General features: G+C 37.9%; 1 protein-coding gene across 1 annotated transcript in view; it reads right to left on the bottom strand.

The window, feature by feature from the left end:
- Positions 1 to 17064, bottom strand: part of INTS7 (integrator complex subunit 7) — an 86884-nt gene that overhangs the window by 21248 nt on the left and 48572 nt on the right. Inside the window, exons 10-13 of the mRNA XM_041766105.1 lie at positions 16129 to 16226; positions 13398 to 13637; positions 12111 to 12248; positions 10816 to 11022 (exon numbers count right to left, since the gene is read on the bottom strand). Of these exons, the coding sequence (XP_041622039.1) occupies positions 10816 to 11022; positions 12111 to 12248; positions 13398 to 13637; positions 16129 to 16226 (683 nt within the window). The remainder of the gene's footprint in view (positions 1 to 10815; positions 11023 to 12110; positions 12249 to 13397; positions 13638 to 16128; positions 16227 to 17064) is intronic.

Below are 17064 nucleotides of genomic sequence, written 5' to 3'. Positions count from 1 at the left end.
GTAAGACAAGTAAACATAATAGCCAGATGGTGCCATACGAACTATTCCTCACCGTCTGGGCAAAGCACATTAGTTCTAACATTGATGGATAAATACCTACGTTATAAGAGGAACAATGTAATATTGGAAAGAAAAACTTTTCATTTTTAGTATCAGCTCCAAAAAGCTGTATGTTCCATCAACATTCAGCTTCCTTACTCCCTACATTCACAAAGACCCCACAACATGTGGGTTGGCTAGATTATCACTAGTGAGATGCCATCTGATGGACACTTCAAGGACATTATCATTCTTCCAAACCCCTCTCATCTATAATGGATTTTTAAAAGTTGGGGGGCAGAGGAGGAAAGAAAGATAAATATGAGAAATATGGTGCTAGACACTGTTAAAAAAGCATGTTGCCTCATGGCTGATTTTTCCACGGTGAGCCCAACTTAATATTAAGAAGAATTTCTGAGCAGACATGTTAGAATGAACGCAGGCTACTAAGGAAGAACAGGTTATATGATGCACAAATAAGTTTTTATAAGGAGGAGAGTTGTCAGGGGTTAAGTCTTGGATAGCAAAGAGTAGCAGTAGCTAGGTAGAGAGGACAAGGAATGTAAGTCACCAGTGTGGGCTAGGACAACCTTTAACTATTCAGTAACTACTCTCGGCAGAGAACCTAGCATGGTGCTTTCAATGAAAGGCATATCAAAACTATGCTCAACTAACAGTAAATGGAGGCATAGTGAAAGTAATTTTCCTGACATGACTAGCTTAAACATGCTGATGCTGTTTGTTCCTTAGATACTACCTTACACCATCCTTTTAGCAGGAGAGCAAGGCATTTGACTTTGGGTTTCTAGAAGTCAGTTACAATATTACCATCTGGCCAAGTATCACATATTGACCTTAGTGTACTTCCCTCTACTTTTAAGTATCAAATGGTAAGTTTTGTTATTTGTTAGCATTCATATTTTACTCTATGAAACAATTAGCCACTCCCTATACTCTTTATAAGGACATACACCTGGGCTCTAGTATCCTCCTCAAAATGCAAGGCCCTTGAGGATATATATAAAAGTTACATATAGACAGTCCTAAATAAGCTAGAGGCAATAATTATACTCAATATATTGAATTCTGTGGTTTTCACACTTCTAGGATGCCTATTCTAATCATGAAATAGCACAGACTAGGAGATTAAAAGAGAACATTTCAATTGCTTTTAATTCCTTAAAGATTTAATTTGCTCTCATGAGAACTCTGAACCTTACACAGCTACCTGCTATTTTTAATTTATTGCTTGTTGGTAACTTTACAATGGTCAGGGATACAAGTAGGTGTATAATGATACTATTAAATAAATACAGTACAATCTGACCAGACAAAAAAACCTGGCAATCTTGTCCTAACATGTGTTACAAAACTGAAAGGGAAGCAAGATGTAGTTATAATAAGGGAGATTTACTGCAACTCTGGATTTATTTTTGAGTATTCTATTGATGATATAAGATGGAAACTTTGAAAGCGACTGTGCATTTTAGATTGTGTCATGCTGAAAGCAGTGCTAGATATAGTACACATGTCCAAAAGAACACAGAAAAGATAGATTTGTCATAGAGGAGACTTTAAAAGGTAGTAACCTCTGTGAAAGACCAAAAATGTTCAAGAAATAAATTTAGGTTATAGCAGTATGAATAATGCCAATGAGAAATAAGAAGGATACTATTTACTTTTCTTTGTATTGAGGCTAAAGCTTAAACAGAGGCTGGGAATCTAAGGTTAGCAGGTAAAGCAAAAATTGTACATTAGATTCCCTTAGATAACCTTAGATTCCCTAAGGTTAGCAGGTAAAGCAAAAATTGTACATAATTAATATTACTCTTGAAATTTCCTCAGGGAGGAATTATTTTCAGTGAATTCAACACAGGCAGTGAAGGAACAACAAACTCAGAGCTCTCCCCAGAGCTCACTGAGGCTTATCAGCCAATTGAGAAAAACTATTCCCACTATTTGGATTGCTATTTTGCTTTCCCATTACTTAAATGATTATTTTTCTCCTCCCTTCCTTCTTTTCCCCTAAACACGTAAAGTTCAATCTTTAAAAGAAAAAGGAAAGATTTATTATTTTACAGAGAGAGAGAGAGAGCAAGCAGGGTTAAGGGGAGAAGGATAGAGGGAGGAGAGAGAGAATCTCAAGCAGACTCCCCACTGAGCATGCAGCCTGATGCAGGGCTCCATCTCATGACCTTGAGATCATACCTGAACCGAAATCAAGAACCAAATACTTAACTGACCAAGCTACACAGGTGCCCCAAAGTTAAATCTTTGTCAGACATGCAGGCATATAATGCTACTTCACTGAACTTGACTTGTATAGTACATATCCAATTTCCTAAATGGAGCTACCTAAAGAAACCAACATGGCTAAAAAGAAAGCTACCTGATGAGCTTGATTAAAAAAAAGTGTGTGTGTACAGTGGTAAAGAACACATGACAACCAAGAGTAAACTGTAATGTAAACCATGGACCTGAAACCCCTGGTAACCACCATTCTACTACTGTTTCCATAAATCTGACTTCTTTAGATAGCTCATATAAGTGGAATCACAGAGTATTTGTCTTCTTGCAACTGGCTTACTTTACTTAGTATAATCCTAGATTGATTGATTGATTGATTGATTGATTCATTCATTCATTCATGAGAGACAGAGAGAGAGGCAGAGACACAGGCAGAGGGAGAAGCAGGCTCCATGCAGGGAGCCCAACGTGGGACTGGATCCTGGGTCTCCAGGATCAGGCCCTGGGCTGAAGGTGGCGCTAAACTGCTGAGCCACCCAGGCTGCCCTAATCCTAGATTTTGAAAGAATAAGCCAAGCATAAAGCAACTGTGGACTAAACTGTTTTAAACCAGCCCTCCTACCTACTAACAACAGCTGTGAAAACTGAATACAACATTAAGAACATATATTTGAAAGCACTGAAGAGCTTATTACGGCAAAAAGGATTTTGAAGCCAAAAATCATGAAGAGATGGGAAATGCAAGGAGGCAAGATTGACATTTGGTGACATTTTCTCCCTTGAGATGTTTGCTAACTTGAAAGCTGCTCCTGAGAGTCTGAGAAGCTGAGCAGGATTTTCAGCAATTTCATAAAACAAGGAGGGGGGCTGTGGAAAACACTTCAGGCTTTGGCTGTTACCTCAAAGGGCTATGCCCTAGGAGTAAAGAGAACTCAGAAATAGACTGGCCCTCCAAAGGATTAAAGTGATCTTAGCTTAACTGCCTGCCAAAGGCCAAGAAAAGATATACAAGGCTCTGAATGATGTAATCACTATAATTTTCATCCACAGTGTCCAAAACCAAATAAAAAGTAAAAAGCACACAAAAAAGACAAAATCTTTCAAAGAAGAGATGGTGGTGATGCAGGAATTTAGAAGTACAAACCACAAGAAATCCAGAAACAGAATATCAGATATGAATTTTAAAATAACTATGATTAATATGTTAAAAGAAATTAAATGACAGAACAGAGAATCCTGGCAGAGAACTAGAAAATATAAAATAACCAAATGGAAATTATGGAATTGAAAAAAAAAACCTACAATAAATGAAATTAAGAACTTAATGGGTTTGACAGCAGATTAGACACAATATAAGAGTTACTCATCAAGTGGGGGTGCCTAGGTGGTGCAGTCTGTTAAACATCCGACTCTGTTTTGGGTCAGGTCATAATCTCAGGGTTGTGGGATCGAGCTCCACATTGGGCTCTGTGCTCAGTGTAGACTCTTTTTGAGATTCTCTCTCTCTCTGCCCACCTCCCAACTCTCTCTCTAAAATAAATAAATCTTAAAAAAAAAATTACTGAAGTGGAAGTAAGGTCAGAAGAAAATATTTAGAGCTAAGAATAGAGAGATAAAAAGATCGGAGATGTAGAAGAGAATGTAAGAGAAAAACGAGACATGGTAAAGAGAGTTATCATCATTGTATCTGGAGTTCCAACTGAGTGAGAAAGGGACAGAAGCAATAGCTAAAGAGGGAACGACCAAAACTGATCAAAATCATCAAGCCAGGGATCCCTGGGTGGTGCAGCGGTTTAGCACCTGCCTTTGGCCCAGAGCGTGATCCTGGAGACCCGGGATCGAATCCCACATCGGGCTCCCGGTGCATGGTGCCTGCTTCTCCCTCTGCCTATGTCTCTGCCTCTCTCTCTCTCTCTCTCTGTGTGACTATCATAATAATAATAAAAAAAAATCATCAAGCCATAGAATCAGGAAGCACTATGAACCCCAAAAGGCATTCATACTGGTAAAAATATAAGTTGGAAACTGCCATGGGCACCTCTTGGCAGTATTTATTATACCTGAACCAATATTGCATGACACAGCACTACCATCCACAAGAAATGCACACCTATACCAAAAGATGTCCATTAGAGTGTTCATAGTCCAACTACTCTTTATAACTACATCTTGCTTCTCTTTCAGTTTTGTAATGCATGTTAGGACAAGATTGCCAGGTTTTTTTGTCTGGTCAGATGGTCTATACTGTATTTATATAACAGTATCATATGCACCTACTTGTATCCCTGCCAGGGAAGAGGCAGAGGAAGAGGGAGGGAAAAGGGAGCAGGGAGCAGGGAGCACTGAGCAGGGAACAAGCCAGGCACTGAGTCCCAGGACTCTGGGATCATAACCTGAGCCGAAGGCAGACGCTTAACCAAATGAGCCACCCAGGCCCCCTCAAACTATTCTTAAAAGCTCCAATCTGGAAATAACCCAAATGTTCTTCAATGATAAAGATGGATAAACAGATTGCTTTAACCGTCATTGAAAGAGTATTAGAACAATGAAAATGAATGAAGTACTGCAATATGCAACAACAAAATGAATGACTCACAAACATAAAGTTGAGCAAAACAACTAGAATCACAAGAATACCGCATGATTTCCTAACTATTAATAAAAACAAGGCAAGACTGATAGCTTTAGAAATCGAAATAGTGCTTACTTCTGGGGAGATGGGTGAAGGGAGCATGAACTAGTGAAACATTTCTTAAAAAACAGAAACCATAAAGGAAGAAAGATCAATAACTTAGACTAAAAATTCTTAAGACTATTAAGAATTGCTGTTCATCAAAAGATAGAAAGTGGGGGGGAAAAGCTACAAAATTAGATGGTATTTGCAACATAGATAACCTACAAAAAATTAGTATCCAGAACATGTAAGAACTTACAAATCAGTAAGACAAACAACTTGCTAGGAAAATGAAAAAACCTCAACTGGCAGTTAACAGAAACAAAATGAAGCAAAACACAAATGGCCAAAAATGAAACAAATGTTTGTTTCAAGAAAATGAAAAAGGAACTACTAAATGGGAGAAAATATTTCCAAATCCTGTACCTGACAAGGGGTTAATATCCAAAAAATATAAAGAACTCCTATTAACAGCAAAGCAAAACAAACAACAATCTGATTATAAAATTAGCAGAAGATCTGACTAGACCTTTTTCCAAAGAAGACATACAGATGGCCAACAGATACATAAAAAGATGCTCAATATCACTCATCAACAGGGAAATGCAAATCAAAACTACAAGATAACACTTCACACCTGTTTGAAATCAAAAAGTTAAGAACAAGTAAGGGTTATCAAGGATGTGGAGAAAAGGGAACTCTGGTACACTGTTGGTGGAAATGTAAATTGATGCAGGCACTGGAGTATGGAGGTTCCTCAAAAAACTAAAAACAGAATTACTAGATGATCTAGCAATTCTACTTCTGGGTATTTATTTGAAGAAAACAAAAACATTATCTCATAAAGACATACGCATCCCCATGTTCACTGTAGCATTATTTACAATAGATATGGAAACCTAAGTATCCATCAGCAGATGAATGGATAAAGAAAATGTGGCATGTATATATATAATGAAGTATCATTCAGTCATAGAAAAGTGAAAACTTGCCTTCTGCAACAACACTGATGGACCTTGAGGACATTATGCTAAGTGAAATAAATCAAATACAAATACCACATGATCTCACTTATATGTGGAATAAAAAACAAAACCCCAGAAACTTCAAGCTCACAGTGAACAGATATGCAGTTGCCAGAGATGATGGAGTGGGGGATGAGGGGGGTGGGTAAAAGGGGTGAAGTGGTCAAAAGTATAAACTTCCCGTTATAAAATAAATACATCACAGGGATAGAGTATATAGTATAGGAGTATAGTTAATACTGTATTTTATGTTTGGAAAGTGCTTAGAGAGTGGATCTTAAAAGCCCTCAGCATCAAAAAGAAAACTTTTTCTTTTTACTTCTTTAAAGATTTTATTTACTTATTTGACAGAGAGCACAAGCAGGGGGGGAGCAACACAGGGAGAGGGAGAAGCAAGGAGCCTGATGTGCAACCTGACCCCAGGATCATAACCTGAGCTGAAGGTAGACGCTCAACTGACTGAGCCACCCAGGTGCCCCAAGAAAACTCTGACTGACTATATATAGTGAGGAGTATTAACTAGACTTACTGTAGTAATCATCTCACAATATATACAAATATTGAATTGTTGTGCTATATACCTGAAACCAATGTTATACATCAATGATATTAAATAAATAAATAAATAAATAAATAAAATGTTTAATTGAATTGGTAATTTAAGAAATGTCAATCAGAACGTCTAGAACATACCAAGTGACAGGAAAAATGTAGAGCAACAGGAACTCTTATATACTGCTGGGTGGTTTATAAATTTGTAAACCACTATAGAAAGCCTCCTGGTATTAGCTAATTGACTGAAGGTGTACATAACCTTGCAATTCCACTTCTAGGTAGTATATTAGAGCAGTATCTCTTAACAGAGGCAAGAGCATCCTGGGCATTTCAGGAGATTAAGCATCTTTAGTTACTGACCATTAAAGCCAATAGCAGTCCTCCTTACCCTATGTGACAAACAGAAACATCTCCACACACTTCTAAGTGGGAGCAAGGGACAGATATATAGCTTTGCCTGAGGTCTACTGCCCTAGGGAAGGGTTTTCATTCTTATTATACTAGTTATATTTTGAACTGAATAATTCTTTGTTGAAGGGAGTGGTTCTGTGCATTGCTGGATGTTTAGCAGCATCTCTGGCTTGTACCCACTAAATGCCAGGAACCATGACAAATCATGATAACCAAAAATGTCTCTAGACATTGCCAAATGTCCTCTGGAAGGGCAAAATCATCCCCAATTGAGAATCACAGTCCTAGAAAAAGCTTTATATAGGTCTATCAAAAGATGTGTACAAGAATGTTCACAACAATACTATTCATAATAGCAAAAACTGAAGAATTAATAATTTCATCAACACTAGAATGGACAAATAAATTGATATATAGTCATGATGGAAGACTATATAGCAGTAAAACTGACCTGCAGCTTCATGCAACAAGATGAATGAATCTTAAGGACATAATTTATATAATCAGAGCAAGTTGAAGAAAAATATGTATAATTCCTTTTTATAATAAAATTCTAAAACAACATAAAATAGTACCTTGTTAAGAGTTACAAAAAAGCATGTTTTTTGTTTTTTTTCCAAAAAGCATGTTAAAATTACAAAGAGAGGCAAGGGAATGGTACACACACACAAGATTCAGGATAGTGGTTATATCTTTAGGGTAGGAAATGGCATACAAACATGAAAGAATGTGCATGAGTCTTAGAGGCAATTGTAGTAACGCCGCATTTCCTAAAGATGCTAGGTATATTTTGATATTTGTTGTATTTTTTTATATACCCTCTACACCATATATGGAGATGTTATACATATTCACTATTTTAAAATAAATAAAAATGGGGTGCCTTGGTGGCTCAGTCAAGCATCTGATTTCGGCTCATGATCTCAGGGTCCTGGGATTGAGCCTTGTGACAGGCTCTGCCCTCAGTGGGGAGTCTGCTTGTCCCTCTCCCTCTGCCCCACCCTGCTCATGCCCTCTAATAAATAAAATCTTTAAAAAATAAATTCAGTTAACAATCCACCACTGTAGGCAGGATGCTAAGATGATTCCTCTGATTTGGCCCCCCACCCATATCCATGTCTTCAGTACTCAGTGTGGATGAAACCTGTAACTTGTTTCTAACCAGTGGAATACAAAAGGCAGAGGTGATGGATTTGGGGGATGTAATTTAGATCCTTAATCAAGTGACTTTACATCAATCAAAACGGAGATTATCCTGGGTGTATCTCTCCTAATCAGGTGGGCCCATTAAAAGACAGTCCAAAGGTGATTTTCCTGCAGGTCTTGAAGCTTCCACAAATTCTACAGCTTTGAGGAAATGAATTCTGCCAACACGAGTTCAGAAGAGGTCCCTGTACCTCCTTGAGCCTCAGTCAAGACTGGCCTTGGCTGACACCGTGACTGCAACTATGCCCACATGAGCAGAGGACCCAGCTAAGGCATGCCAGGACTTCTGGATCATGGGCACTGTGAAATAATAAATGGGTGTTGTCTGGGGCGCCTCGGTGGCTCAGTCAGTTAAGCACCCGACTCTTGATTTCGGCTTAGGTCATGATCTCAGGGTCCTGGGATGGAGCCCCATGACAGGCTCTGTGGTCAGCACTGATTCTGCTTGTCCCTCTCCCTCTGCTCCCTGTCCCCCAGCTCATGTGTGCTCTCTTTCAAAAAAATAAATAAATTCTTTAAAAAGAAAAAGGTGTTGTCTTAAGTCACTCAATTTGTGGTAATTTGTGGCACAGTACAGAAAACTAAAATACTTTGTACAATTCTTATTCTTAAATAGCAAGATAACTCTACCATTAGTCACTATGTTGGGAAATTAGACACCCAGTGTTGCTATAGTATAAACACAGAATTTGAACTTCTTATCCTTGAATAAAGCAGAATTCTCACAGCTGTACAATCTTACATTTGATCATTCATGTGACAGGAGTAGAAGATCAGTCCATGTTCATTCATACCTTCTCAGTGACACAGACACAAAGCTATTGTCAAATCCACACTTGACAAATGAATGATTAAAATAAATCTTTAAAAAACCCTGATGGTAGAGTACAATCTGAAATGTGGTAAATTCCAAATGACTGTAAGGATCATACGATCATACTGCCTCCTTCTCTACCCTACTCTCAAGTAGAGAATCATTTCTTGATTTTTTTTTTTTTTTAATCCTCAAAGCAGTGTCTGGCACAAAGTAAGTGCTTACAGTCTGTTGAATAAAAGAATTCCATTTCAAAAGGAGTCAATGTGAGGCCCAATAACCTACCTTAAGGCAGAAAGGAGATCAAGATAAGAGGTTTCTGTCAATTGGAGTCCTTACTTTCTCTGTCAGAACTCAGTCCTTAGTTACTGTCAAGCCTCGTTAAATACACATACCACACAAATCATTAAAAGACTATTAAATATTCAACAGGATTTTCATAATATTAATTCTGTTTTACCGCCCTGTGAGTTTGTTTCACAGTTCCAACCATTTAGCTCTACTGAATGATAAACAATTTTCTACTCCACATGAACTAGAAAATGAAATAATTCTACGGATTGCAACCAATAACTGTACCTATATTTTCTGATATAGGCTGATATAGGCAACAGCACTCTTTTCCCAGAATAATCAAGAGGAAAGAATCATAGCAGTCAATGCTACCCTTTAAGGTAGAGAGAAGCCATTCCTATATTCTCGTTTTAAAACAGTTGATCAATCCTATCCAAAAAAGAAAAAATAATTATACTTCAAAAGATATGTATCCACAGTATTCTGAATATTGTCTATTTTGTCACATCTGTTTATTCCGTATTCTGCTTCAGAGCACTTCTTTTGGGATGATCCACTATTAAAAAGAGATTACGGGAAACATCTATATAAACAGGTACCTAAAGTTTTACAGTTCCATCTAAATATATATAATTTTTTTTTAAATAAATTTTTATTTATTTATCATAGTCACACACAGAGAGAAAGAGAGGCAGAGACCTAGGCAGAGGGAGAAGCAGGCTCCATGCACCGGGAGCCTGATGTGGGATTCGATCCCGGGTCTCCAGGATCGTGCCCTGGGCCAAAGGCAGGCACTAAACCGCTGCGCCACCTAGGGATCCCAAATATATATAATTTTAAAGATTATATGACAATACTTAAAAATATGTAATGTTGATCACATAAACTCTTTATTCTTAAAGGGAAAATAAATCTTTGCATTAATACAGAAAATGCTCATGTTGGGTACAGGTTCTTACTTTGGAATATAAATTCAAGGAAACATAAGAAATGCTAATGGTCTACCCTCCTTGCAACCGCTTTATTCTCTTGGCAGAGAAAACAAGAATAGTAGCTGGTGACTCTCAATTTAAAATAGGAGGATATCGCAGAGGGGTAAAAAGTGGGACACTAGCATCCTTGATAATTTCTTCTTTATCTACAAAGCAAGAAACTCTAGCTTCTTAGCAGTTGCCAGGCATGAAATGGGTTGTGGCGGGGTTTACATTTGACGGTTGGTAATGACCCAGTACCTCTTACAAACAGGAGTCTAGAGAGGGAATATCCTATCTTCATTTATCCTTTCTGCATGGATTCAGTAATCCGCCTTATAAGTGGTACCTGGTTCTTGATTTAAAAAAAAAAAAAAAAAGATAAACTTCTATCAATTCATGAATATTAAAAAGCGGGGGGAGGGATTAAGGATTTACCACGATGTCCTATTATTTGATATTGCTAAATATATTTATCAGCAGATTTTTCAAGGTAGTTCAAATAGAACAACCCACAAAGAAAAGCGAGACCATTCTCACACAAGTCATCATCACCAAAGGAGAATCAAGAGGACTTACTGTTAAGGAAGCAATCCCTTTGTGGTAGAATTTTAAAGACTCAGCAATGCAAGAAAGTGCTGAACTATAGTTCTCCTCTTGCAACCCGGTGAGGCACTGTTCTGCCTGTGAGAACTCCTTCAAACTATTCAGCCAGAAGTAGAAATGTTCTGAGGCAACCTGAGTCAGCAAACTCTGATAAAGCTCTCTGGCCATGTCATGGTTACCCTAAAAAAGGGGAGGTGGGCACATGATGAGGTTCTTACATTTGAAGTAGCTGATGAGGCAGCTAAAAGACAAACTCAAACCCTGGATAAGTTTTAACAACCACTCTTCATATTATATAATTCTTTGAGACTCGGGTCTAAGTATTTCGTCAGAGAAAATATGCTGAGCTGCTTTTATGTAACAAAACACCCTTTAGTTCTTTTCTAGAACAGTTCCAAAAAGAAAATAAATGGAATTAGCTTTAACTCAAGACTAGGATTTTAGTTCAAACTACAGAAAGTGCAAACACTTCGTGTATATCATTCTGTATGAGCTCTTCAGTGGGGTGCGGGCGGGTGGGCAACTCCAGCAAGTTCTCAGAAGGGATTACCAGAAGCACTGCATCTGCCTCTGGAAATGACTGGGGGAAGGGAGCTGATGGTGGTGGTGGGGGGATGTGAACGCCACTAAAAAAAGCCTGGGGGCCAGGGATGCTCCACACCCTGCAGTGCCTCGATGCCTGGGGGTGTCCTGCCAAGAGAGCTCCTCCCCGATTTGGGAAACATGCATTACAATATGTAGCATGATGCTTCTCAAATCTTGCTCCTTGGACTTACATCCAAAGGATTTCTAGAGTATCCAAGCTCTATATTTCCTCTCAAACAAAATAAAAATTGGTAGGCTTTTCATATGGTTGAGAAGGGACAGCATACTGCAACCTGCCCCCTGCCCCCATCTCTTAAGAATGACCAGGTGTGGGAAAGAGGGAGGGAAGAAAGAGGAAAGTGTACTGATAACAGAGGACAGAAGTGGTGGGTGGGAGGCAGCTGTGGCTATGAGAGTACAGGGCAAAATGAAGTGGCACTAATAACCTTCAGCCCAGAAGAGCTCATATTTTTGGAATTCCTGTGGAACTTCACCCATAACAACATACATGCCATTCCTATATGAGAAAAGTTAAAAACTAGGTCCTTTCTAACATCATCTTTCAATTCCATGACTAAAACATACTTCCATATTTATCATCAGTTTGGACTAGGGTTAAGAAGCACACAATCTAAGGTCTGCCATTTTCACCAACCCAGGTCACAGAGGAGGATAGTACATACCATTCTGGATGCCTGTCTGGCAATTCGGTAAACAGTCCATCCATTGGAGACACTTTCAAGCTGCTGCTTAATTACTGCTTTTACTTCGGCAGATAGTGCTTTCTGACTGGCCACAAAAATCACAGTGGCCAGACTCACCTAACAATGAGCGAGAAGTAAGAGAAATAAGGAAAACATGTAATTCTATCCAATGTCATAGATGACTTTACCCAAAAGGAGAAAAACTAGAGCCCATCAAAATAGAACAAAATCTGTTTTCCTTTGACATTTATTAATTTTCCACTTTGAAATCATTAAGCAACTTTACTCCATTGCTCAGAGCATTGTTTAACGACAGCAAATAATTAAAAACAATGCCCATAAACACGAGTAGGTAAATTAAGATATAATCACACAGTAAAATATTATATAGTAGAGAAATGGATAGAGATACACTTATATGTATAGATTTTTCACACAAAATGTGCAAAGATAGAAAATATGCAAAAGATAACATTTATATAAAGTTGAAAATATGTAAAATAATACTGCTTACTACTTAGGATATATACTAAGGTGGTAAATGTATAACATGTATGGGAATGATGAACACCAAATTCAGTGTAGTGGTTACCTCTGGGAGAAGAAAGGTACATAGAGAGGTACAGTTCAATTGGACTGAATACTTTTAAAAGATTTTATTTATTTGAGAGAGAGATACATAGATAGCAACAGAGACAGTAAGAGAAGGCACAAGTGGGGAGGAGAGAGAGAAGCAGACTCTCTGCTGAGCAGGGAACCTGATACGGGACTCGATACCAGGATGCTATGATCCCGAACCCAAGCCAAAGGCAGATACTTAACTGACTGAGCCTTGTCGCCTGAAGAAAGCAGTTTTAGATACGAACTAAACAGACCTTTGTAAATCAAAAATGGAAATAGTCAAAAATTCTATTCTGACTTCAGCATATTGATATCTTACATATTACTTTAATCTTTTTTAAAAAAGATTTATTTATTTATCTGAGAAAGCACGAGAGGGAGCAGGGGGAGGAACAGAGGGAGAAGCAGAGAATCAAGCAGATTCTCCACTGAGCATGGAGCCTGACACAGGGCTCAATCTGCAGGACCCTGAGATCATGACCTGAGCTGAAATCAAGAGTCAGGTGCTTAACTGACTGAGCCACCCAGGTGGCCCAATTAGTTTAATCTTTTTAAGTAAGGTCAAACAGTAACACTGACTTCCTCAAGTAATTCCCACTAGACCAGATCTAGTCATCCCCAGCAGGTTAAAAAGGGGCTCTTTACCAGAAGTTCTTGTTGTTTGTCTGTGGCTGATCGCCCGATCACCTTATAGAGCTCCATGAGGTCCCCAAGCATGCCATCACCCAGCACTGGCAGCTGCATGGCAATGGCCGCCAGGCAATGGCACATGAGGATACGCGCTGTATCCTGAGCGCTGTGCAGTTGGGTCAACAGGGTCTCAACCACTGATTGGCTAAGATGAGGCCTGCCCTTGGCCAACTTCACCATACAATTTAGAGCAATCTGCATATCAAAGAGAAAATGGCTCAGTTACAAGTTGAAGGTATTAACTGAAGCTTTAAAGAAAGAACTTTGTACAAGTTATCAGAAAAAGGTTTTCTGTAGGCATAACGTTTTTCTTTGTAATAAACACATGACATACTGAATCTTATTATTAAGATCTACAAATGCTCCGTGTTTAAAATGAAAAGTAAGATTGTATATTCACCAGTCATTTTAACCCAAGACTATTAAAAAAAAAAAAAAGACATGGGGAGAAAATCACAATGCTAAAGAGGCAAACTGGGTCTCATCATACTGCACTTTGATTACTTTTCAAAAATTGCTTCTCAAGTATGGTTTGTAAACCTACCTAGCTAGCATTGCCCAGGATGCTAATAAAAACATAGATTCCTGGCCCTACCTATCCCAAAACTTAATGGATTAATTTGTTTTTTAGTATTTGGGTTAGTGAGAGTTTGAAGTTCAAAAAAGGTGTCCTAGTGACTCTTAAGCACATACAAGTGGGGAAGAGGCTTCTAATTTTCTCTCTTATTTCTCACCTGAAATCCAAAAAGCAACTGGCTTTACAACTTCCACTCAGGCCAGTTAATGGCATCGACTAATATTCCAGCCACCAGAACCAGAACCAGAAGTCTCTCACTCTTACATAGCCAACTGATTGCTATATCTTGTCATTTCCACTTTTGTCCAATCTTCAATATCCACTTCCTTTCCATTCTCTCTACCACAACATAAATCTTTCCCTAATTCCTATCTCTTAAAAAGATGGACCCCTTAACCCATTTTTCACACCACAGCCATGTAGCTTTCAGTATGAGGTAGGCAGACACAACGTCTTCAGAAAGTGACAGATGCAGAGCTGAAGATCAGCTAGGTATCTTTCAACAAGCTATTTTATCTTTCTGAGCCTTAAATTCCTCATGAGTATTAAAGAGGAAAAATTTCACTAGATGAGATTTTTGTAAAGAAGGAAAGAAATGTATATACAAATTGTAAACAAGTTTGGCATATAATAGACACACTGAAATAACAAGAATTACAAAGAAGGTCACAGCAGGTCTATTTAAAATTTTAGTATCTCCTCACTACCTACAGAATCAAGACAAAATTCCTTGGTATGGTATTTGATATTCTCCTTGAGAGAGCTGCAAACTATTTTTCCAATCTTATATTATGTCAGCCACAGTCGTTTATTCACCATTCTTCCAACTAACAAGTACATTTCTGTTTTCATGCCTTTTATATGATCTTTCCTTAATACTGAAATTCTACCCCTCTTTCAAGGCTTAATTCACATGACATCTACTTGTTCAAGTCTTCCCTAACATCCTGAGTTGAAATGAATCATTCAACTCTGTCCTCTCATTAGAACTGTACTTTTGCTTGTTACTACCAGGGAACTTCGTGCATTCTGCTTGCTATTATATATATATTATAGTCCCTTAGATAAGTGTCTGTATCCTCTAGATGGGGAACTTCTCTAACAAAGGGACCCTTCATGACCATCTATTTATGTCCCATTGTGCTGAGGCCAGTGTTTCATTGACACCTACATTTGGTGGGAAAATGATTTGGTTTGTATTCTTTCTCTCTCTTTTAAACTTTTAAATAAATGTACTGTGGTTCCAAAGGGATTCTGCGGATGAATCACTTGCCAAACGCATATTGCCTATTTCCCTCCCCAACTCTTATCAGCTTTTCTTTAATGATAGTAGTATCTTTATTGTTCATCACTACGACATCAAACCTTTCCTTAACACGCTAAACTAAGTTATGACTTCCTTCAAATCACACCTTAGACAAGCTATCATTCTTATAATCTTTGTTGTCTACCTATTAGCTTTTTACTTCTATTAACCCCACTTTTCTTAATTTTGCACATCAACGAATTATATTTCATATTTCATTCCAATAAGAGTAGTTTCATTTCACATTTTTAAAATCTTAAATATCACTAGTATCTTAAGTATAATAAATAATATAATAATAGATCTTAAATACTTCTTATCAGTGTCACCTCAGATTATAAACTTCCTAAAGTCTAGGAGCTCTCCTTATTTAACTTTACTTTATATTGTCTAGGCCCTTCATATGTATTTACTACAACTTAATAAACACTGTCAACTGATGACAAAATAGGTCAAAGCTCAGATTTTGACTTTGTCTATCCTTTGGAATAATAATGGTCAATGTGATAGTTTTGAAAGTGAAGATCAAGCAAATGTTTGTTTGAACTGGAGTTGACAAACTACTGCCCTTTTGGCCAACTCCTGCCTGGTTTTGTAAATAGTTTTACTGCCACATCCCACTGCCTTGTCCCCCCTTCCTCACACTATGACTGTTTCATTCTACAAGTGTAGAATCCAGTAGTTATGACAAACAGTATTTAGCCTACAAAACTTTATTTACTCTCTGATCCTTTACAGAGATTGCCAATCCCTGGCTGAGGTAATAAAAACAGGCATTATATTAAAATAAGTGATATTTTCACCTTTAAAGTGGCTTGAGCACCTGGACTATCATCTTGACTACAAAGTACCAGAAGGGATTCCAGGCCAAAGACAGCATCTTGTTCCAGTGCCAAAAGGTCTAGAGGAAAAACACTAAGTTTTACAGTGGTCAAGTAGAGAAGATTAAACACACACATACACACACACACACACACTTAGAAGAAAAAAAACACTGAGGAATTGAAGATATAAGAAACAGCTAATCTTCCTGAAAAAGTACATGTGCCATTACTTCTGAAATGTAAAGGCTATCTTTGGGCTTCTATTTTTCCACTACTTTACTGATGATTATAAAAAAATATATACATTTTATCAAACTGAAAGGCTTTTGTATGGCAAAGGAAACCATCTACAAAACAAAAATGAGAGAAAATATTTGCAAGTCATGTATTTGATAAGGGGTTAGTACCCAAAATATATAAAGAACTCATATGACTCAACAGCAAAAAACAAACCATTCAATTAAAAACTGGGCAGAGGACCTGAAGAGGCATTTTTCTGAAGAAGACATCCAGATGGCCAATAGGTACATGAAAAGATGCTCAACATCCCCAATCATCAGGGAAATGCAAATCAAAATAACCAGGAGATATCACCTCACACCTGTCAGAATGGCCATTATCAAAAAGACAAGAAATAACAAGCTGGTGAGGATGTGGAGAAAAGGGGCCCTGTGCACTGTTGGTGGGAGCACAGACTGATACAGCTGCTGTGGAAGACAGTGGGAGGCTTCTCAGAAAGCTAAAAATAGAACTACTAGATGATCCAGCAACTCCACTTCTGGGTATTTATCCAAAGAAAATGAAAATACTAACTCAAAAAGACATCTGCACCCCCATGTTCATTACAGCGTTATTTACAATAGCCAAGATATGGAAATAACCTAAGAGTCCACCAGTGGATGAAAGGATAAAGAA

The sequence above is a fragment of the Vulpes lagopus genome, chromosome 1 (genome assembly GCF_018345385.1).
Source record: "Vulpes lagopus strain Blue_001 chromosome 1, ASM1834538v1, whole genome shotgun sequence".
Lineage (NCBI taxonomy): Eukaryota > Metazoa > Chordata > Mammalia > Carnivora > Canidae > Vulpes > Vulpes lagopus.
Note: the sequence above shows the minus strand (reverse complement) of the source record. Positions and strands in the feature narration are given on the sequence as shown.